The sequence below is a fragment of the Mobula hypostoma genome, chromosome 27, assembly GCF_963921235.1.
Source record: "Mobula hypostoma chromosome 27, sMobHyp1.1, whole genome shotgun sequence".
NCBI classification, from domain to species: domain Eukaryota; kingdom Metazoa; phylum Chordata; class Chondrichthyes; order Myliobatiformes; family Myliobatidae; genus Mobula; species Mobula hypostoma.
The window spans coordinates 37,195,327-37,218,088 of NC_086123.1; the positions used below are offsets into that span (position 1 = coordinate 37,195,327).

The window sequence follows — 22,762 nt, forward strand, 5'->3', positions numbered from 1 at the left end:
TGCTGTACATTTCTATGACACAAGTCATAAGAAATAAATGCGGGTGTAGCATGTTTATTCACACGTGCTTGCCTCGCCACTCAATTAGTGTCACTTTCATTCATTAACCTTCATTCCCATATGCGTGATTCCGTTACTGTGCAATCATGAATCTTCCAAAGGGAAGGCCTCAAAATCCCCGGCTTTGCCTGCTGCTGGCGACCGAGACTGAGGTCGATTCGCTGGGATAGAGATTCTCAGTGCTTGGTGTCGGAGAGCTGATCAGAGGCTCGAAGTTTTCGGATGACTCAGAGTCAGACTGTGGTCGGGCATGGCAGGGAGAGTTTTTCTTCCTTCTCCCGTCTGCGTGAGATGTGGGACATTTGAGAGACTTTGAACTTTTTACTGTGCTCATGGACTGTTCATCATCAAGTTATGGTATTGTTGCAGTGTTGTAACTATATGTTATAATTATGTGGTTTTGCTAGTTTTTTCAGTCTTGCTCTGTCCTGTGTTTTGTGATATCACACCGGAGGAAGCATTGTATCATTCCTTAATGCATGCATTACTAAATGACAATAAAAGAGGACTGCGTGTCTTCATAATCATAATCATAATTATATTCTCCAAACATCAATGACTGTCTCTATTGATGTAACTCAGTGACTGAGCCACCACAGCACTCTGAGGCTGAGTTCCAACAGCTCACCACGCACTTGGTGAAGAAATTTCTTTCCATCGCAGTTAGGTGGGTGCTCACCATCCTTACCCCAGGGTAGGGGTGCCCATAAAACTTGGGCATAAAGGTTTGAGGGGAGAGGGGGGACTTTTTCCACACAGGGGATGGTGGGTATGCCGGATGAAGGAAGGTGCAAATGCAACATTGAAAAGGGAAATGGGACTAGCTCAGGTAGGCAAGGATGAGCTGAGCTGAAAGACCCGTTTCTCTACCAATCAGAAGCAATGAGACCCAAACCGTTTCTCCACTCAGGTGCTACTCCAGAAGCCTGTTGGCTACATCAGGAGGACTGCCTGCCTTGGAAAAAATCTAAACGAATCCAACCTTAAATAAGGCAGCAGACATGATGTCCCATTAGATAGGATCAATCAGCTACCAATGGTCAGCCACTTACTTTGAGACTGATGATATTCAGAGCTCTAGACACCTCATGAAAGTTTCAACATATTTTCTTATATTTTTTGTCATATGCCTTTAAGAATTTTTAATACCTCAATGATATCACCTCCAATTTTCCCAAACACTGGCCGACGAATCTCCTATTATAAAACTTTCCTTTCAGCTTGGCTGCACTTCCTCCACCACAAGTATATAAACTCTTCTGTAGGAAGGGAGATGTTCCAAATGGAAAGCAAAGCTATCAATATATTCCCCTCAGTCACTCACAAATCATAAACACACAAAATTCTGCAGTTGCTGGAAATCCAGAGCAACACACACAAAATGCTGAAGGAACTGGGTGAGTGCGTGGAATGGGCTGCCGGTGACGGTGGTGGAGGCGGATATGATAGGGTCTTTTAAGAGACTCCTGGACAGGTGCATGGAGCTCTGAAAAATAGAGGGCTATGGGTAACCCTAGGTAATTTCTCAGGTAAGGACATGTTCAGCACAGCTTTGTGGGCCGAAGGGCCTGTATTATGCTGTAGGTTTTCTATGTTTCTAACTCAGTGGGTCAGGCAGCATCTATGGAGGGGATTAAACAGTTGTGTTTTGGGCTGAGACCCTTCCATTTTAACAACCCCTGCTGATCTTGCCCCACCTGCATTTCCCCTAGCAGAAAAGCAAACACACAAGTGCTATTTGGAGACTCTTTTTGGGAGGCCTAGGTTCTCATTAAGCACCAGAGTCTCAGCTGAATTGCCAGCTAAGTCTTGGATCCTAAATTACTCCATGATTGATTATTAAGGATGAAAGGTGTGGCACCTTGTCTAGCCTATGAACATCATAAAGCATTTTACAGGCAAGACTGGTTGCTGCAGTGATGTGGGAAGTGACAACTCATTGTGCACAGAAGCAGAGTGATGGCTGAATTGAATTGAGCTGAATTTATTAATTATGTCCTTCATATATATGAGGAGTAAAATCTTTAAGTTACATCTCCGTCTGAAGGTGCAATGTACAATTTATAGTAATTTGTAATAAATAGAATGTGCAACAGGACAGTTTATACAGTTGCATAGAAATACAACTGTATCAGCATGACTTAATCAGCTTGATGGCCTGGTGGAAGAAGCCTGCTGGTCCTGGCTTTTATGCTGCAGGACTGTTTCCTGGATGGTAGTAGCTGGAACAGATTGTGGTTGGGGTGCCTTGGGTCCCCAATGACCCTTCAAGCCCTTTTTACACACCTGACTTTGTAAATGTCCTGAATAGTGGGAAGTTCACATCTATAGATGCACTGGGCTGACCGCACCATTCTCTGCAGAATCCTGCAAAGATTTCGTGTCTTCTGGTGATGTTGATGTGGGGAAAGTAACAGGGGCAGGAAACCAGTGATAACTCTGATGTCCTTTACAATTCGATCCCGAATGAATGGGTTGAAGAGCCTGTGTCTGTCCTGTAGTTTTCTATGACTCTGGCTCTATGGTCAAAGATTGCTGGTGATGTTCATTGTGGGGTAGATAACACGGGCAGGAAACCTGTGATAACTCCAGTGTCCTTTACTCAAACAGTGGCCTAGGACCTATCAAATGGAGGCAGTGATTTAATTCCTCACCCCCTACCCCACCGACGTCTGAAAGATGGCGCATCCAACAATGAAGCACCCCCTCAACACTGGACTGGGATGTCATCTGAGATATTTTGATGCAGTAACCCCAAGGCTTCACAATGAAGAACCCATTATCTTCCAAGCAGAGAGATGAGTGTGTGACCCACAGCTCACTCCTCTCCTTCTCCCTCTTCCATTGGGCAGAAAACACAAAAGCCTGAAAGAACGTACCCTCATGCTGATGAACAGCTTTTGACTCGCTGTTGTAAAGGGTATTGAATGGTTCCCTAATATGATAAAATGAGACCTTGACTAGACAATGTTGCTCATTATTGTTTTACTGTTTACCTGCACCACCCTTTCTCTGCAGCAGTTATGCTTCATTCTGCATTTTGGTAATGTTTTATCTGCTATTGGCTTCAGCTGGTGGAACACCTTCTCAGTGTACTGTGTAAAATATATTGTCTTCAGCTGCTCAGACACTACCCCAATATAGTGTGTAAAATGCATTGTCTTCAGCTGCTCAGACACTCCTCAATGTACTGCGTAAAATACATTGTCTTCAACTGACAGGACACTACCTCCACGTACTGTGTAAAATGTATTGTCTTCAGCTAGTGAGACACTCCCTCAATGTATTGTGTAAAATACATTGTCTTCAGCTGGTGGGACACCTCCTCAATGTACTGTGTAAAATGCATCGTCTTCAGCTGGTGGGACACCTCCTCAATGTGCTGTGTAAAATGCATTGTCTTCAGTTGGTCATACACCCCAATGTGCTGTGTAAAATGCATTGTCTTCCGCTGTTCATACACCCCAATGTATTGTGTAAAATCCAATGTATTTAGCTGGTGGGACACTCCCTCAATGTGTTGTGTAAAATGTATTGTCTTCAGCTGGTGGGACATTACCCGAATGTACTATGGAAAATGAATTGCCTCCAGCCGGTGGGACATTACCCGAATGTACTATGTAAAATGAATCGCCTCAGCTTGTGGGACATTACCTCAATGCACCAGCATGAACATTATGCAAGACAATCTTTTCAATGTAACTCAGTGTGTCTGACAATAAGAAACGGATTGTAATTCTAGTTGCTTTTTCATGAGGCTACAAGGCAGGTGTACTCATCCACTAATCTGGAGGCCTTGGACTAAAATTCTGGGCTGGCTTGAAAATTTCAGTTTCAAATTACAGTTTAGCCTCTTTGTTCAAAACAAGAAAACGTTCCAAAGTTGACAGGCAAAGATTCTGCCATTGTCTTCAGCTGGTGGCGTACAAGCCAATGCCTCGGAGGTGAAGATGCAGCTGTGCTTTGGGTGAAAAGTTCACTACCACCATCACTGTTATCTTCTTCTTACAGAGCACCCTGTGTGCAATGAACCCTAATGCCAATGACACCCGACGAAGAACTCAAAACCTGCAAGTATCCCTCAAGAACGTAAATGGGACAAAGCCAATACATTAGCACATGGGGAGCAGGAGTTCAGAACCCAAGAATAACATAAAGACTGGAGCAAGAGTGGGCATCTGGCCCATCGAGCCTGCTCCACCATTGAAGATCATGGCACCTTCACTCAGAGGGTCATGGGAGTGTGGAACAATCTGCCAGCGTAAGTGCATGCGAGCTCGATTTCAACGTTTAAGAGAAGTTTGAATAGGTAGATGGGTGACAGGGGTATGAAGGGCTCTGGTCCCAGTACAGGTCGATGGGAGTAGGCAGTTTAAATGGTTCAGCAAGAACTAGATGGGCCAGAGGGCTGCTTCTGTGCTGTACTTTTCTATGACTCCCTGATCTGACCATGGACTCAGCTTTTATCCTTAACCCTTAATTCCCCTGCCCAATACGTCAAATGTTTATTCAATTCCATAGATGCTGCCTGACCTGTTGAGTTTCTCCATTTTGTGTGCGTTGCTCTGGATTTTCAGCATCTGCAGACTTTCTCATGTTTAAAATACAACTGTGTCTTAAATATAGTTCATAAAGTAGCCTCCACTGCTTCATTGGGCAGAGAAATCCACCTATTGCCTACTCTTTCAGAAAAGCATTTTCTCCTCATCTCCATCCTAAGTATATTCCCCAGAACCATGAGACCATGGTCCCTCGTTCTAAACTCACCTACCAGTGAAAACAACTTTCCTGTCTCTATCTTATCCATCCCTTTCATAACATTACGTGTTTATGTAACACATGTTTGCTTTGGATACTGCTTTAATAAGACCAGGTGCTTTTAACAAAGAAGGAAACTTTATTTGCAGTTTTTTCCCTGTCACTTTGCAGGTTAAAAAGGCACAGCTGGTGGTGCGTCGCTACTGTTGGATCCTGCGGATGGATTGGATCTGGAAGGTGTGGGCGTGGGAGCCCCATTCTCGCCAGTGCTTGTACTCTCCACCGTGATGGTCACACTCCATGATGAATTGGTAGCCCCGGTAACCAGGGTACTGGTAGCACACCCACCTAAAAGGGAGGGTAAGAAAAATTATTAATTGAGGCCGAGCATCTCAATCATTACTGTGGCATTGATTCTGAGGGGAAGAAGGTGGTGGTTATGTGGAACAAGCTACAAGGTGAGGTGACAGAGGCAGATACTGTCAATACAATACAATACAACTTTTGACAAGGTCCCACACAGGAGATTAGTGTGCAAACTTAAAGCACACGGTATTGGGGGTAAGGTATTGGTGTGGGTGGAGAATTGGTTAGCAGACAGGAAGCAAAGAGTGGGAATAAACGGGACCTTTTCAGAATGGCAGGCGGTGACTAGTGGGGTACCGCAAGGCTCAGTGCTGGGACCCCAGTTGTTTACAATATATATTAATGACTTGGATGAGGGAATTAAATGCAGCATCTCCAAGTTTGCGGATGACACAAAGCTGGGTGGCAGTGTTAGCAGTGAGGAGGATGCTAAGAGGATGCAGGGTGACTTGGATAGGTTGGGTGAGTGGGCAAACTCATGGCAGATGCAATTTAATGTGGATAAATGTGAAGTTATCCACTTTGGTGGCAAAAATAGGAAAACAGATTATTATCTGAATGGTGGCCGATTAGGAAAAGGGCAGGTGCAACGAGACCTGGGTGTCATTATACACCAGTCATTGAAAGTGGGCATGCAGGTACAGCAGGCGGTGAAAAAGGCGAACGGTATGCTGGCATTTATAGCGAGAGGATTCGAGTACAGGAGCAGGGAGGTACTACTGCAGTTGTACAAGGCCTTGGTGAGACCACACCTGGAGTATTGTGTGCAGTTTTGGTCCCCTAATCTGAGGAAAGACATCTTTGCCATAGAGGGAGTACAAAGAAGGTTCACCAGATTGAGTCCTGGGATGGCAGGTCTTTCATATGAAGAAAGACTGGATGAACTGGGCTTGTACTCGTTGGAATTTAGAAGATTGAGGGGGGATCTGATTGAAACGTATAAGATCCTAAAGGGATTGGACAGGCTAGATGCGGGAAGATTGTTCCCGATGTTGGGGAGGTCTAGAACGAGGGGTCACAGTTTGAGGATAGAGGGGAAGCCTTTTAGGACCGAGGTTAGGAAAAACTTCTTCACACAGAGAGTGGTGAATCTGTGGAATTCTCTGCCACAGCAAACTGTTGAGGCCAGTTCATTAGCTATGTTTAAAAGGAAGTTAGATATGGCCCTTGTGGCTACAGGGGTCAGGGGGTATGGAGGGAAGGCTGGGTTCTGAGTTGGATGATCAGCCATGATCATAATAAATGGCGGTGCAGGCTCGAAGGGCCGAATGGCCTACTCCTGCACCTATTTTCTATGTTTCTATGTTTCTATTCTTTAAATGGCATTTGGACAGATACACGGATAGGAAAGGCAGAGAGGGATATGAGTCAAACGTTAACAAAAGTGATTGGTGTAGGCGGGTATCACAACAGGAGGGTCAGTAGGGCCTGCTTCTGTTCTGTATGATTTAATCACTCTGAGAAGAGAACAGAGGTGGAGGGTAGCAGGGAGGATAATTGATTTGCTTTTGTAAAAGGCTAGCATGGGAAAGATGGGCTAGGTGGCCTTCTTCTGTGCCATATGATTCCACAATGAGGTAAACAGAATCGATTAGTAGGTGTAAGAGACAGGATCTGGGACATCAAAATTAAAGCAGATGTGTCTAGTCCACCAGAAAGACCGGAACCTGGAGGAACACTTACGCGCCAGAGTGGATACGGAAGGAACCAACTTCATTGTTGCACCAACCCATGGCCTGCAGGGAAGGGTAGTCATCGCTCAGCTCCCCCTTCCTGCCCAGGAAGTTCTCCTTCTCGAATATGGTCATCCTGCATTCACGATGGTTCTGCAGAAGGGAGAGACCACATCAGCTCTTCAGGTAATTTCTTTCCACTGGACTCAAAGCAAGTCTTTCACCTGGAGCAGAAAGGCCGTGGTCCAGCTTTTTTGTTCACCATTGCAGTTCTCACTCCCAACATATGAAAGAATCTAGGTACCAAGACAATGGTTTTTGCTTGCCGATGACATAAATGTAATGGGAATGTTGATGTTCAGAGTTCAGGATGTACTTAAGCCTCATCACATTCACCCTCATTACATCCTCCAATAATTCATCCAACTAAACCACAAGACCATAAGACACAGGAGCAAAATTAGGCCATTCGGCCCATCTCAACCCCATTCTCCTGCCTTTTCCTGTGACCTTTGACATGTTTACTAATCAAGAATCTATCAACAGCCACTTTAAGTATACTCAGTGACTTGTGGCAACAGATTCCACAGATTCACCATCCTCGGGCTAAAGGAACTCCTCATCTCCATTCTAAATGGACGTCCCATATTCTGATGCTGTGTCCTCTGGTCCTTGGCACCCCTACTATAGGAAACATCCTCTCCACACCTACTCTATCTAATCCTATTAATATCCAATAGGTTTCAGAGGTAACCTCTCATCCTCAAACTCCAGCATTTACAGACCCAGAGTTATTAAAAGCTACTCATACATTAACCATTTCATTCCCAGGATCATTCTTGTAAACCTCATCTGAACCCTCTCCAATGCCAGCATAACTTTTCTTAGATGTGGGGCCCTAAACTGATCACAATACTCCAAACGTAATCTGACCAATGTTTTATAGACCCTCAGCATTACATCCTTGCTTTTATATTCTAGTCCTGTGGAAATGACTGCTAACACACTAATTTCCTCCCTTACTCAATCCTGATGAAGGGTCTTGGACCGAAACATCAACTGTTTACTCTTTTCCATAGATACTGTCTGGCCTGCTGAGTTCCCCCAGCAGTTTGTGTGTGTTACTTCGATTTCCAGCATCTGCAGATTTTCTCATGTTCTCATAACCTGCAAGTTAAGCTTTAGGGACTCCTGCTCCAGGATGCCTAAGTCTCTTTGAACTTCCAAATTCTGAACTTACTTCCCTTTTTGAACACCCTGTTTGTTTAATTGACTTTACTTGCAAATCCCAACTGCAGAACCCTGCCTGGGTAAAGGAGTCTCCTCTGGACCGGATGGCTGTGTGCACAGGGACACAGGTGCACTTGTGAAAGTACTTACGGCGCAGGCGATTGGCCGGAAAGAAGTCAGCCTCTCGGTGTGGTAAGAATTGCTGCCACTCCAGCTGTCCCAGCGTGGATACTCGCCTCTCTCCAGGACGAACTGCTGACCCTGGAAGCCCGAGTGTTCATAACCCACCCAGCTGTGGAGGAAGCATAGGAGTGTCAAAGGGGCTCCAAAATGGTGCGGCGGTCGCCCTGAGGCTCTCGGGGTAGTGTTGATCACCTTCAGTGGTGCAACGTAGTGTAGCGGTTAGCAAACCACTTTGTACATGACAAATAAAGATTATCTGTCCAATCTATCTCTCCTTTCCTCTACCCTCACACAGACCTTTTCTCCTCCCTTTTCCCCATCTCAAGACTTAGTCCTGCCTTGAGCTTGCTCTAGAACTGGGAAACTTTAAGTCAATCTAAAATATTATTTTCACTCCACATAGTTTCTCTCTGTTCATATGGTTTGAGTCTACTTTTGATTGCTCCTTTCACTGGTAATGAATTACATATCCCTGAGAATGTCCTAGCAAAATCATTTACTTGGATTGCTTGTTGAGGGAAGAACATTGTCCAAGATTCTTGGGGCATTCTGTAATCTCCATGCAAAGGAGATTCTAATAACCACCTGAAATCCTGGACAAATGTGGAAGGAAAAGGGTAAAATCTCTCAGCCAATGCAGCTCTCCTTCAGAAGTATAATTGAGATTCAGCTCTGGCCTGGGAAAAATCCTTAAGCATCATACCCACCATTGAGCACATTTACACAGTACGTGGCCATGAGAAAGCAGCATCCATCAAAGACCCCACCATTCAAGCCATGCTGTCTTCTCACTACTACCATTGGGAAGGAGGTACAGGAGCCTCAGGTCCCACACCACCAGGTTCAAGAACAGTTATTACCCCTCAACCATCAGGAAGGAGGCACAGGAGCCTCAGGTCTCACACCACTAGGTTCAGGAACAGTTATTACCCCACTACCATCAGGAAGGAGGTACAGGAGCCTTAGATACCACACCACCAGGTTCAGGAACAGTTATTACCCCACAATCATCAGGCTTCTGAACCAACGTGGATAACTTCACTCACCTCTGCTCTGAACTGAGTCCACAGCTAGTTCCACAGCTACGAACTCACTTTTCAAGACACAACAAGTCATGTTCTCAGTATTATGTATTTAATATTTATTATTATTATTATACTTTTTGTATTTGCATAGTTTGTCTCTTTTTCACATTGGTAGTGTTTGTTTTTATGTAGTTTTTAATTGATTCTATTGTAGTTCTTTGTTCTACTGTGAATGCCTGCAAGAAAATTATCTCAGGGAGGTATATGATGACATATACATACTTTGATGATAAATCTATTCTGAACTTTGTATGAGGAACCCATCCAGTGAGACCACAGTGATATACAGGGAGCCAGGATGGGAGGGATGGGGAGCTCCAGGACTTGTCGTGCTGGAGGGTGTTGATGCAAAAGGGAGGGCTGAGGATGTTGAAGGATTTAATTGTGAGTTTGAGAATTTTAAGTTCAGGATATTGAACATGTGGAACCAGTGAAGAAACGAGTGGCTGAAAGAACATAGAGGATGACTGAAATGATCAGCTTGTGGAGTGTTAAAGGTTTTCAAGGCTCAGAGGCTGTAAGGCTGGGATCATGGGAACCACTTCTGCCAACCTACTGGTTGACATTGTGAATCCAGGAGTGGGTTGGGGCTTTCTTTCTGCCTGTATTCATCCAGAGATGGCTCTGCAGTGTCTGGGACCTTGGTGATTTTCATAAATTACTGGAGACTTCTGATCAGACCCAGAAAGTTGAACTTTGAAAGTTGCAGAACAGTTTTTGTTATGCTGAACAGTGTTTCAGGCTGATGGACTAAAAGCTGTGATTTGATCAATGTTGCCATCACCTTAATCAAGGTAACCTCACTGAGAGGTGTGCGCAGAGCTGGTTGCAGCTGTTGACAGGTGTTAACAGTGCAGATGCTGTTCCTGAGAACCACTTGTGTTTTCTAGTTAACCACACGAGCTGGTCCTCTCCTGATTCACCATCTGTGTGAACCGTAGCCAGCATCTGCAGAAATCCATCAGTCAGAAGCTGTCTGATACAATTGCTATGCTGCTTTGGTTTACTTGGAATGTGGGTGACATTAGATCACTGCACAGTGTCCCTGAAAAGTGGTGGCTCGGGAACAACTGTGGCCTCCTCAGTACTGGAACAGCTGAAGTGTTGCTGCATTAGGAATATCAATGGCTCAGAACATGCTGAAAACAACATGGAAGTTCTTCACAGAGTAAACCCAAGATCTGAAAGTGTCTGGGCTTTGAAATCAAGCGCCACCGCCCCAACCAAAGCCCAACTTTCAAAGGTCCAACTCTGGATTTTGTAGTGTCGAAGCACAGGGTGGGAATATGGACACATGAGTGAAGGTTCAAAGATGTGAAGGAAAACTAAAAAGAAACTACTTCAGAACATAGGACCCAGGGTATACAAGTTAGGACCGGGGTGGGGTTTGGGGTGGAGTTAGCAAGCACCTCTGCATGCACCGGTCATTGTTAGTTTTTAGGAAAGAACAAGGTGCTAGAGCAACTCAGTGGATTAGGCAGCATCTGTGGAGGGAAATGGACAGACGATATTTTGGGTCCACACCTTCACCGAGACTGATTGGGTCCAAAACATTCCTCCACAGATGCTGCCTGACAGGTTGAGCTCCCCCAGCATCTTGTCTGTCATTCCACATTCCACCCTCTGCAGTCCCTTGTGTTTGTATTGTTAGTTTCAAGTTTGAGATTGATAAATATTCGATACAGCACATTGGGTAGACAAGAGTGAGATAGGTCACAGATCAGCCATGATCTCACTGAATCCAGGAACTGGCCAGTGGCAGCAATAGGCCTCTTCTCAGCCCTACTTTGTGCTTCAAAACATTTGTTCAATGGGTAATCTACCTACAGGTTTGTTAGATGTAATGGAACTATAACAAGAGCCTCCGACAGATGGTCAGGTGCAGGTTAACTTAATTGTTTGAGTGTCCAGAATGTCATATTTCATAAATTAAGCCAAGAGTCTCAGGGTTGTCCTACTATTGTAAGTGCACTATTGCTCCTGTTGGATGGGGTTTGTCACATTCTTCACAATGTATTATCTGTGCAGAGTTACCATGGGACATCTTGTTGCTTCAAGATTCTTGTTGCTGCCGTTGGTTTGAGGCCAGCTTGATGGATATAAAGAGCTGATGGGTGCTGGTCCACTCACCTCTCACCGGTACCTGTCATGGTGGAGCTGGTGAAGACTCTTGCTGGAATAATACAATAAACCAAAAGGGGCCTGTGCATGGCTTGAGAATGTTTCTGTCGGGTCATGTGCCTCTCCCTCTGGTGGGAAAAAAGGTGCTGGTAATGAGAAAACATTACTCCAAGCACTTCATTGGAAGAAGGAACCTGTGGGAGTTACTGTTCCTTTCTCCATTCTCATTAAACACCCTTACCAGAGCATGGCGTAGTCCATCACCCTGACCAGGATCACCAAGGAGCATCAGCTTGATATGGGTGTCCTTGGCTCCAACCAGTCCACATGTTGCTACCCCAGAATGACAAGAGTTTGAAGGAGTTCTTAGGTCAACCACCTGCCCTGTTGGGTGCTGTCTTTCATTGATTCTATTTTGGTCATTGGATTTACTGAGAATGCCTGCAAGAAGGACAAATCTCAGGGTTGTACATGGTGGCATATATGGTATGTACTTTGATTTGCTTTAAACTATGCACTTTGCTGAGATATGGGCTCTCCACAACAAATAGCTCAAAGCACTGGAGAGGTACCATCAACATCTCTGCAAAAGTACTTCTGGCAACTTCTACCCCTCCCTTTCTCTCTTTCTCCATCCCCATGTTGGTTCCTGTCTCACCCCTTCTCTTCCTCTCACCTGCCCATCACCTCCCTCCGATGCCCCTCCTCCTTCCCTTTCTCCATGGTCCACTCTCCACATCTTTCAGATTCCTTCTTCTCCAGTTCTTGACCTTTTCCCCTCATCAGCTCCCAGCCTCTCAGTTCACCCCCTCCCCCACCCACACAACTCCCCCCCTCACCTGGTCCCACCTATCACCTCCCACCTTGTATTCCAACCCCCTTCCAGTCCTTATGAAGGGTTTTGCCCTAAAATATCAGCTGTTTAGTCTTCTTCACAGATGCTGCCTGGCCTGCTGCGTTTCTCCAACATTTTGTGTGTATTACTCTGAATATGCAGAACCGCTTTTTTTCTAATCAAACAGTAAATGAAGTGAGCCGAGTCAGCGGGGTGTCTAGGGCAGCGGTCCCAGCAGGAAAAATCCAGTTACTCTTCTCCCTCTAGCGAGCCATCCATGTTGTCCAGAGATCTGACAAAAGACACAGACTCTGTTCCAGGTTTGGTAATGTTAAGACATCAACAGGAGGACAGGGAAGGGATTCGCCTGGACGGACAAATCCAACATCCTGAGCAAACCCCGGTCCCATGATGGAGAAGGATGGTCCCATCTGAGAATGAAGAAGCAGCAATGTGAAGGCATTGAGAGCTTCGGATCGTTTTGTCAGGAGGACAGGATGCAAATTGCAGAAGCACCATCCCACATCCCAGACTAATCCCTGCCCAGCTGAGCTCCTTTCACCCCTTGGCTCCTCAACCCTATCAGACTGCCTTCTGGTTCCATTCAAGCACTATTGTCTTTGAGCTGGATAATGAACTCATTGTCCCGCTCAACCCCACAGAAGTAGGATGGAACCAAGGCCTCCTCAATCCTGTGGGACTGCCTCAGAAGACGAAAATCTTTCCTGTGCGGAGCAGTCCGGTTTTTCCCGGGGGCTCAGATACTCACGCTCCACTTTCCACCTTCATCGAGCGCACGGTTTCAAATCCGAACTCCATGACATTGTAACATTCCGCTGTGAACTCATGCCGGCGGCCCTGGAAGCACTCCTCATCCCAGATGATGACCTGCAGGAGAGAGGAAGCCCTTGTAAGATCATTCTTCACCGAACCCTGCTCTGCGGTTTGCGAGGATGAAAGTGATGCGAACGTCACCGTGGCAGAGATCTGCTGAACTAAACGGCTCGCTGGACCCTTTGAGAGGGAGCACACTCCCACTTCATGGCTACGGCAGATCGCTGCCAACTTCCAGAGAGTAATTAGAACTCAGTGCAGCCCAGGATCAGGCCCTTCGGCCCGCGATATCGGTGCTGACTGGGTACCAGTTCAAGCCGCATGTAGGAGCCACGGATCTATTTTGAGCGTTTTCATGATGGGTTTCAGTAATTTGTTATGTGGCTGGGGCGTGGTAGAAGCAAATATTCATATTCACACCTTGTCTTAAATTTGTTAGTTTAGTTGAACTAACAACCCGGTGAACCGGGAATGATATTTTAGTTGATCGCTTAATTATGCTAATTTGAATGCTAATTACTCTTATTTTGCATTATTGCTAATTAAGTTTTGTTAATTGTTTTTATCGCTATAAGATTATTAATTTTTGCTGGTTTGTTAATGAGGATCGAACGTACACTTTTCGACGGAACTCGGTTATTCGGAAGCGTGTTACACAGCGTTAACTCTCTCACTCGTCTCTCAGCAGTCTGGTTTTTTTAAATCAAGTAACCGCTACACCGCACATTCACCTGTCCATTAAATTTGGGAATTAAATTCTGGACGTTGCCAGCAATGTCTAATAAATGAATAAATAATAATAAAAACACTAATTAGAAGGCAATCACATTGCCGTGAGCTTGTGGTTTACACAGAGATCGGAACTGCTTTAGCATGGCAGGGTTCTTTCCCTGAAGGACAAATGGAACTGAATGTTTTGTTTTGACAAACCAGCAATTTTACGGTTACGATTATTGATGAAGAATTTCTATTACTGATTATTTAATTAACTTAAATGAGATTCCCCAGTTGCCATGGCAAGGTTTTAAATCGCGATCATTGTCCCGGTCTCTGCATTACCAGCCCCTGCTCTGGTTCAGACCCTGTTCAAGAATCCTACTGCAGGGCAAGTAGTAAGAAGTGAGGATTTAGAAATTTCAGAAGAGGAAGATCCTCAGAAATTCATTGGAATGAAATGTGCTGTAATCATTTAATGCTACTTTTAGAGTGTGTGAGGCCCAGGCTGTGCGGGAACGGCGCAAGACCGCGAACAGTAGGGCCTGTCTTGCATGTCTGTCTCGCTTTGGGCTGCAGGTGACTGGAGCCACCGAGCCCGACCTTGCAAAGAGTGAAAAGTAAAATAACGCAACTTTAAGAAACCGCAATCAAAAGCAAAAGACCTTGACTAGAGGGTTTCTCTATTGTTATCCGCACAGTGGGTAGACTGGCTTGAAAATTAAACGAAGAATTGTGTTACGAGACTCCATGGTAACTGTGGAGCTGAGAAACACTCACCGTGGAAATCCCACAGGGCCATCACAGCATACAGCATCATATTGATGAAAGCTGTCACAAGAACTCCAAAATGATCGCCAAAGATTATATTATTGCAGGGTATGCCCGCTAAAACATCAAAGAGAACGTACTTTGAGTGAAAATCCATTTACTGTGGGTTTTAGCTTAGTTACTTGAAACAATTCGCTTTCTATGCTAGATATTATTTACCTCCAGATGCCTGCTGCCTGTGTTTACATTTCATTCTGTGACTATTATTAAAGACTCAGCTGATGCTAATGCCCAACACTGAGCTTAAAAGAAACATACAACTGAGTGTCTGTATTTGTTATTAACAATGGCTATTTCTTCCAGTAACACTCTGGGTCTGCAGAGGAAGGCAATGCTCGTTGGATGCTAACAAGAGGATGCCTTATCAAAATTAATCTTCGTAAAACAGAAGTAATGCAAGAGGAATATCACCTAATAATGGTAAGTTCCCAGGACCAGATCATTTCCATTGTTGGGTATGAAGGAGTAGAAGAGAAGGTTGCAGATACTGTGACCAATGTCTGAAAAAAGTTCCCTTCATTCAAAGGTTGTTCATTTAGGGAACCTTTGGGGTGTCCAGGTGACATGCTTCTTGTGTCCATTCTGGGGCAGCTCACTCACCTTTACCCCCAATGGATACTCAGCTCTCACCTGTGTCTCCAAGTAGCACGTGACAGTGGGCACACCCTGGTATGCCACTTTGTAAGGCGGGCTAAACCAGGTGAGGATAAACGATGGGCCTCATAGCCCAGCAAGATAGGAACGTGCCTGTCCTTGCATACAAAGTTAGCTCTGGTGGACTGGGAGGATGAGATCAAAGTTGAAATCCAACAGCCAGGAAGGCCGGTCAGAGCGAAGGGCATGGCAAGGCAAAAAAGAGGTCATATCACCCCCTACAACCAAGGAGAAATCCAGTTGTGACGACTACTCGTACCAAGGAGAACTCCAGTTATGACGACTACTCGTACCAAGGAGAACTCCAGTTGTGACGACTACTCGTACCAAGGAGAACTCCAGTTGTGACGACTACCCGTACCAAGGAGAACTCCAGATGTGACGACTACTCGTACCAAGGAGAACTCCAGATGTGACGACTACTCGTACCAAGGAGAACTCCAGTTGTGACGACTACTCGTACCAAGGAGAACTCCAGTTGTGACGACTACTCGTACCAAGGAGAACTCCAGTTGTAACGACGACTCGTAGTGCCAGACCTGGGCTTCTGCGGTCAGGAAAGTGGAACTATCCCATTATAAAGGCTTTTCCACGTAGATTGCTAAAGTGTCATTGCCAGATATCAATCAATGAATGTTCATTTAGATTGGAATGTTGTTCACTTTGACTAGAAAGGCAAGGGGGAGAGTAGCCCAGAGAACTACCTTACCTCCATTGGAAGGAAATAACTAGAGGCTATATTACACGCTGACATCGTTTCTTTGCGGAAATGGTACCTGCTGTCAGGGTCTCACTACCGGCCGCTTTTTGATATGCAACAGACTTTTAACACCATAAATCAGCAAGTTGTTTTGTAATGTCTCCCCTTTCGCTGTGAAACGGGGACATCTCTTTTTCCCTTAATAGGGAGAGAGAGAGAGAGAGAGAGAGAGAGAGAGAGAGAGAGCCTGTGTGAATTACTGGGTGAACGAGTAGTCTTTGGGGTACTGCAAGTCTTGTCTTTATTGATGATTTGCTGCACGCTTGAGTACTTGGTGGGGGGTGCTGTAGGATGTATATTGTATACATTTCACTGACATTAAATGTACCAATTGAAACCTATAATTAAGGATAGAGTACCTGAAATGTTTTAGAGAGAGCAAACTAAACATCTTAATGATGTGACTAACTTTATCTATGGGGCATGTTTGACTTCTGGAAAACACTGAAGCCTCCGACGAGAGTGTCAGCAGAAGTTGCTCTAGTAGTTGAGGGTAGGTGAATTACCCAGCTGCAAAGTTGGCTGAGTGCAAGTGACATCAGATATAACAGAAAGGTGCTCTATTTGGCAGGATGAGACCTGTGATGTACAGAAGGATTTGCATTGTTGAACCATTTAGGCTGTGGGGAGGACAGTCTGCTAATGTCATCATGGTGTGTGGCGTTCTGAGTATTTAGATGGCCACATTAAATGGTTGAAATATGCAGAGAAGAAATGGGATGAATGAGATTTCTTGCAAGGACCTAGCATGGATCTGTAAGGCCGAATGGACTTTCTCTGTATGAGATAAATAATGGTGAATGGATTTCAATGTGATGCCATTTTCTTCAGACTTTTAAAGTGAGCAATTCTTCAGTGGTGAAGATCTCAAACAGGGAAGATCCAAAGGAACTTCAGGGTCCATGTGCATGGATTGCTAAAATGGATCAACGAAAATTGGAGTGAGGACTTTCAGGTTTTAAGTACGAGATGCAAAGGGCTGAGGTTAAGCCAGCCCTGTCCAATATTTTGTATACTGTAGGAAGGCTATTTCACTGAGGTGGGATTGCTTCATTCATTTACCAGACCGGTACCTGAAGGTTCATGATGAGATATTGAGAATAAGGCAGCAGGGGAAAATCGCCCATCAGCTGTGATCTGTTCGAATAACAGAGCCGGCGCAAATGGCTAAATACAGTAGCCTGTACAGAGACAAGTTTAGATCAACAACAGTTTCCACTCATAAAGCAGCTTTAGTGTGAAGAGCAACATCACAAAAACAGATCTTTTGATTATTAAAGCACAAATCAGCTGCTATTTCCACATTACTCTTTTCAACTTGAGTCTGCAATTAAGGTTAAAGCAACAGAAAATCACCCATTACTCTGCTACCTACGGGTCTGCGTACGCACGCTGATTGTCACCAGCATGAAATAATGCTGCTGGAAACTCTTTGGACTTTCAAAGTTAGGTTGCCACGAACACATGCTGGTTTGATATGGGACCCCAGTGAATATACTTTTGGGTTGTAACTGGGTGCATGAGACTTGAAATTGATAGAGAAAGATTCTGAAGCAATATGTACCACTGAAACCACAGCATCCAGGTCAAAAATAGCACATCCAAGTTCTGTCTACTTACCTTCCAGTGGTGGGCAGGTTTTGTACAATAAGACATCTTGAAATTTGTTTAAACTTTAGACTAAGACCTGGGGATTTAAACAGAAAGGAACAAGATTAAACTTTCATAGAAACATAGAAACATAGAAAATAGGTGCAGGAGTAGGCCATTCGGCCCTTCGAGCCTGCACCGCCATTTATTATGATCATGGCTGATCATCCAACTCAGAACCCCGCCCCAGCCTTCCCTTCATACCCCCTGATCCCCGTAGCCACAAGGGCCATATCTAACTCCCTCTTAAATATAGCCAATGAACTGGCCTCAACTGTTTCCTGTGGCAGAAAATTCCACAGATTCACCACTCTCTGTGTGAAGAAGTTTTTCCTAATCTCGGTCCTAAAAGGCTTCCCCTCTATCCTCAAACTGTGACCCCTCGTTCTGGACTTCCCCAACATCGGGAACAATCTTCCTGCATCTAGCCTGTCCAATCCCTTTAGGATCTTATAAGGTCAAGAGTGCCTCTGATTGTACCTGGGGACCATTGAATAGTCTAATAACAGCAGGATAGAAGCTGTCCTTGAGCCTGGTGGTAAGTACTCACAGGCTTTCGTCGATCTGCACCAAGTTTTCTCTGTAACTGTAATACTTTATTCTGCACTTTATTTTTGTTTTCCCTTGAACTACCTCAGTGATCTGTATGGATGGCATGAAAAACAAAACTTTTCACTCGATCTCAATACATTTGACAATAATGAACCAATAATGAACCAATTCATCAAAGGTACTTTTATTGCTAATTCTCTCCATCAATATCTTGAAGACGTTGGGGTGATCACTATTGATAGAAACTAAACCGGACTAGATACATCAATGTTGTGGATACATGATAGATTCCATACTGGATCATTCTGAGGTGTGACCTGAATCCTGACACCCCGAATTCTTCCCTCCATCTACAAGAAAGAAGTAAAAAGTCAGATGCTTTTCTATCCACTTCCCCGGAGCTCCAGTTATTCCCAAGAGGCGCGACCATGAGACGAAGGCAAATGAAGCCCCTCTGCCTGGAACTCCATTCACCATCCGAGATGATTATTCCACAAATCCTTTGTGTACAGAAGATGCCGTGTGTAACATCCCTCAGATGCATGGGAGTTTCTTAACTACTCTGACAACACCTCCAAAGCCCACAAGACGGACAAAGCCAGCAGCCAGTGAGATGAGGATGAGCCGACATTTGGTTGTCACAGGCTCAGTTATTACAGTCACTACCTCTCACTCCAATCTTTTTATGCCATGGACAAATACCATTAAACAAATGGTTCATGGACCCCAGGCTGGGAACCCCTGATCTCGAGGCTCAGAGTGAAAGGGAAGGAGCCTGGACAACACACAAAGTGATAGTGATGCCCTAGACACAATGAATCAATGTCCAGAGTAGAGGGCAGCATATCATTCCCATTGAAAACAATCTCAGTGAAGATGAAAATGAGTTTACTGCCAAACAAGAAATTTGGGGCAGCATAATTTTCCAAAGATGTACAGGTTAGCGGGTTAATTGGTCACATTGGGCTTGTTGGGCCTGAAGAACGTGGTATTGTGCTGTATCTCTGAATTAGAATTAATAAGATGTGGCCTTAGTTGCTATGAATCAATGTTCTGTGTAGCGAGCAGAGCATTATTGCCAATGAAAATAATCTTAGTGAAGATGAAAATGAGATTACTGCCAAACAAGTGATATAACCCTGACCCTATGGAGCTGAGGTAAGTAATGGAATCACATTTCCTGGCACCACGCAGTGGCTAATCAACACATTATAGACAAGGACAGGAGAAGTTCTGGCTACAACGTTCCACTGAAGTTGAGATGACCCAGTTGAGTGACTGTAAGTATTGTATTATATAGGTGTGGGCCCAGAGAAAGGAATAAAATCCATTTCAGATTCCTCTTTGAAGATTCAATTCTAACTCCAGTCAGCTGGGAACTGAGCAGTTGTGTGGCTCCCAACACATTCCTGCCACGTTAACAGGGCTATCTGTGGTTTTTTCCTGCCGAGGTGGTTGGTCAAAGAGCCACAGAGTAACACAACACAGAAGCAGAACCTTTGGCCCAAGGTGACCATCTAAGCTGCCCACACAAAATGCTGGAGGAACTCAGCAGGTCAAGCAGCATCTATGAAGGAGAATATATAGCCGATATTTCGGGCCAAGACCCTTCATCAGGACCAAGCCCACATCTGGTCCAAATTCTTATAAACCTTTCCTATCCACGTACTTGCCCGAATGTCTTTTAAGCATTGTAATTGTAAACCACTTCCTTTGAAAGCCTGTTCTATCCACACTGACCTCTCCAAGAAGGAGTTGCTCCTCAGATCCCTTTTGAATCTTTCACCTTAAACCTGGTGGTGGATGGTCATATGAGCAACTGGTGCACATCACAAATCCTGGTTATGTGACCATGCAGACGATCTCTGTGGAGTATTGATAATGGCTGGGCTCACCCGTCTTGTAAAGACACTGCCCAGAAGAAGGCACTGGCAAACTACTTCTGTAGAAAGAATTGCCAAGAACAGTCACGGTCACATTGCCTGGCTTTTCTCTAACAGGGGCACAAATTCCCACCAGTGCTGTGAGAGTACGATCACCAGATGGACTGCAGGTTGCTGCTAGTTAATCAAGGGTGATAAAGATGTTCACGTTATGTAAATGAATTAAAAATCAGCCGATGAGTTAAAATCTGCCTAAGTCCCATGTGGTTCCATCCTGTCAGCTTCCTGGTATCCATGTATTGGTCTCAAACCTCAAAGAAATTGCAAACATATATTCTTGAATGTTAGCCCTTTGCTCACAAAATCAGATATTTTTTGCAGAAAATTACATAGAAACTCCAGGCCCTTTGGCTGTGCAGCTCAGTGCTGTTCTCTATGATCCACACAAGCCTGTTTCCAGTGTCCTTCATCACACTCTATCGCCATAGATTTCTATTCCTTCCCCCCTCCCCACCACATCCAACCTTTATTCACCTTCTCCTCTAACATGTCTACCTCCAACCACTTCCGGTAGCACTGAGTTCCTTGTTCCAATTCTTTTGTTTAGGTAAAGAGGTTTCACACCAGATACATCAGTCAACAACTTTGACTCCCTTCAAGGAGAAACATCTCCTCTATAGTTCCCCCATCAGTCACCTCTATCATTTTAAAGGCCTCAGTCGTGCTTCTTGAGATGAGAACTCCTACCTCATTACACTTTTCTGATGACTAAAACTTCCCAGTTCTGGTATCATTCCAATAAATATTTGCACCATCTCTACCTACTTCATGGGGTGTATGGAGAGTCCAAGGAAGGGTAACACTTCTGGTGAAGGGGCTTGTCCTACCCATTTTGGGGCAGCTCACTCATCTTTGGTCCCCACTAGACACTCAGCTCTCACCTGTGACTGAGTAGCTGTTTGCATGTGGCAGCAGCCACACCCCGGTACACCACTTCACCAGATGAGGGTAGCTGTTGGCCTCTTTCCCCGGTGAGACAGGGAGATGCCTGACCCAGCATGCGATTCAGCTCTGGCAGACTGGCTGGATGAGATCTACAGTGAGATCCAACGGCTAGTAAGGTGGTTCTGTCACAGTTATCCACTGTAACAAAGGAAGACCCCAGCTTATTCGTACCACTGGACCCAGACCTTTGATCTCGGGAGAGTGGAACTGCCCCAGTTCAATAGCTTTTCCACTTTAAGGCTTCCTGTCATCATTGGACATCATGGACAACCACCACCACCCACCCAGCTGCTTCACACACCTTCTGTATTGTGGAAACCAGAACACTGCAAGATGCTGCACCCAAAGTTCTATCTGACATTATCAGTTACTACAATGCTCATAAGTCCTTTCCCACCAAGTAAAACTTTTACTTAGTTCAGATTCCATCACACCTCCCCCTTCAGTTATTGAGAACCAGCAGTTCTGATGTACTCTGCCCAAGACTCCAACGGTGGAGCTGGCGGGAGATGATGACACGTCAACGGCAGTGAAGGCGAAGGAAGGCTGCAGCAGTGAACGGCCCCCAGTCGTCTTCAGCGCTGTACCATGGGACGCTGACCCCGATCTGTCAAGGACTGTGTGCTGGCTGCCGGTGCATCAGACTCCCCATGTTAAACAAAATCACACACAGCTGTTGTCCATTAAAGCATTAATCCCTTGGGAGAACATCATACTTGACTCGAGATCGCATGACTGCAGGACAGTATCACAATATATTTTCTCACTTACCTTGCTGCACTGCACTGGGACTGAGAGCCCTGAGAGCAAAGTGTGCTTCCTTTCTGGGCTTTTATATAGTCACTTTACATAGTCACTTGCTGAGATGCATATTCTTTAAACCCCTAGGTCAGCATGAGGGAGGGGATTTAATGAGGGTTTATTGTGCTTACAACAATATATGACAAAGTCCCGATCTATAGAGAAGAGAGCAAGGCCTGAAGGAAACTGCATGCACATCACGTTAGCAAAAATAACTTTGGTATTAACCCTTTGACCCAGGAATGTAACACATGAATCCTGTAATCAGAATCCAGCCCCTGAACAACCATTTACACAATCTGGCAATGCCCTGAACATCACAGAGGTCAAATATTGTGAAATGGATTTTCAACTTACCCGCAAAGGGAAACATCTTCTCTACTTCCAGCCCATCAAATTCTTTCATAATATTCTCTGTCACACTACTCAAAGTCTCGCTTTGTTCAGAGAGCCTGAGTCTATATATTATTAAATCTCACCAGCATTAATCTTTTTTACAATGTTATCACTCATTTTTAGTTACAAGTGAATGGTCCACAACCATCCGACTGTGCTCTGCTTGAGAGACACGGGAGATTGCCAATGCGGGAATCCAGAGCAACAGATCGTCTGCCGGGGGAGCTCCTTGGGTTGAGCGGCATCTGTGGGGGTCCCAACTCAGCTGCTGAGTTCCACCAGCAGATTGTTTGTTGTGTAATACTCTACCTGTGAACCACATTTCTGTATCACCACCAAAGTGGCCTGATACCACCCGAGGAGCTTCAGCT

The 22,762-nt window shown here is 44.9% G+C and overlaps 2 protein-coding genes across 3 annotated transcripts in view; one reads left to right on the forward strand and one right to left on the reverse strand.

Annotated features, from left to right (window-relative positions):
- Nucleotides 1–5,011: 5,011 nt before the first annotated feature.
- cryba4 (crystallin, beta A4) lies at nucleotides 5,012–22,172 on the reverse strand. Its single transcript, XM_063034513.1, has 6 exons — nucleotides 21,966–22,172; nucleotides 17,725–17,791; nucleotides 13,081–13,199; nucleotides 8,238–8,379; nucleotides 6,868–7,010; nucleotides 5,012–5,166 (listed from the first exon to the last, which is right to left on the reverse strand). Exons 2-6 carry the CDS (start codon nucleotides 17,758–17,760, stop codon nucleotides 5,019–5,021), a joined length of 588 nt encoding a protein of 195 aa, XP_062890583.1. The 5' UTR covers nucleotides 17,761–17,791; nucleotides 21,966–22,172; the 3' UTR covers nucleotides 5,012–5,018.
- Nucleotides 6,936–22,762, forward strand: part of crybb1 (crystallin, beta B1) — a 34,526-nt gene continuing 18,699 nt past the window's right edge. The window contains exons 1-2 of one of the 2 annotated variants that reach the window (XM_063034512.1): nucleotides 6,936–7,043; nucleotides 14,994–15,110. The gene's annotated coding sequence lies outside the window, so the exon portion shown is untranslated. Of the gene's footprint in view, nucleotides 7,044–13,732; nucleotides 14,258–14,993; nucleotides 15,111–22,762 lie in introns of those variants that run through there. The other variant, XM_063034511.1, reaches the window with a different exon arrangement.

Excerpts from the sequence above, each read along its gene's own strand:
- cryba4 (XM_063034513.1), bottom strand. The coding sequence starts at position 17,760 with ATGTCTTATTGTACAAAACCTGCCCACCACTGGAAG. Across the intron at positions 13,200-17,724 it reads AACCTGCCCACCACTGGAAG|GTCATCATCTGGGATGAGGA; the intron begins GTAAGTAGACAG and ends TCTCTCCTGCAG. Across the intron at positions 8,380-13,080 it reads ATGAAGGTGGAAAGTGGAGC|CTGGGTGGGTTATGAACACT; the intron begins GTGAGTATCTGA and ends CTTCCTCCACAG.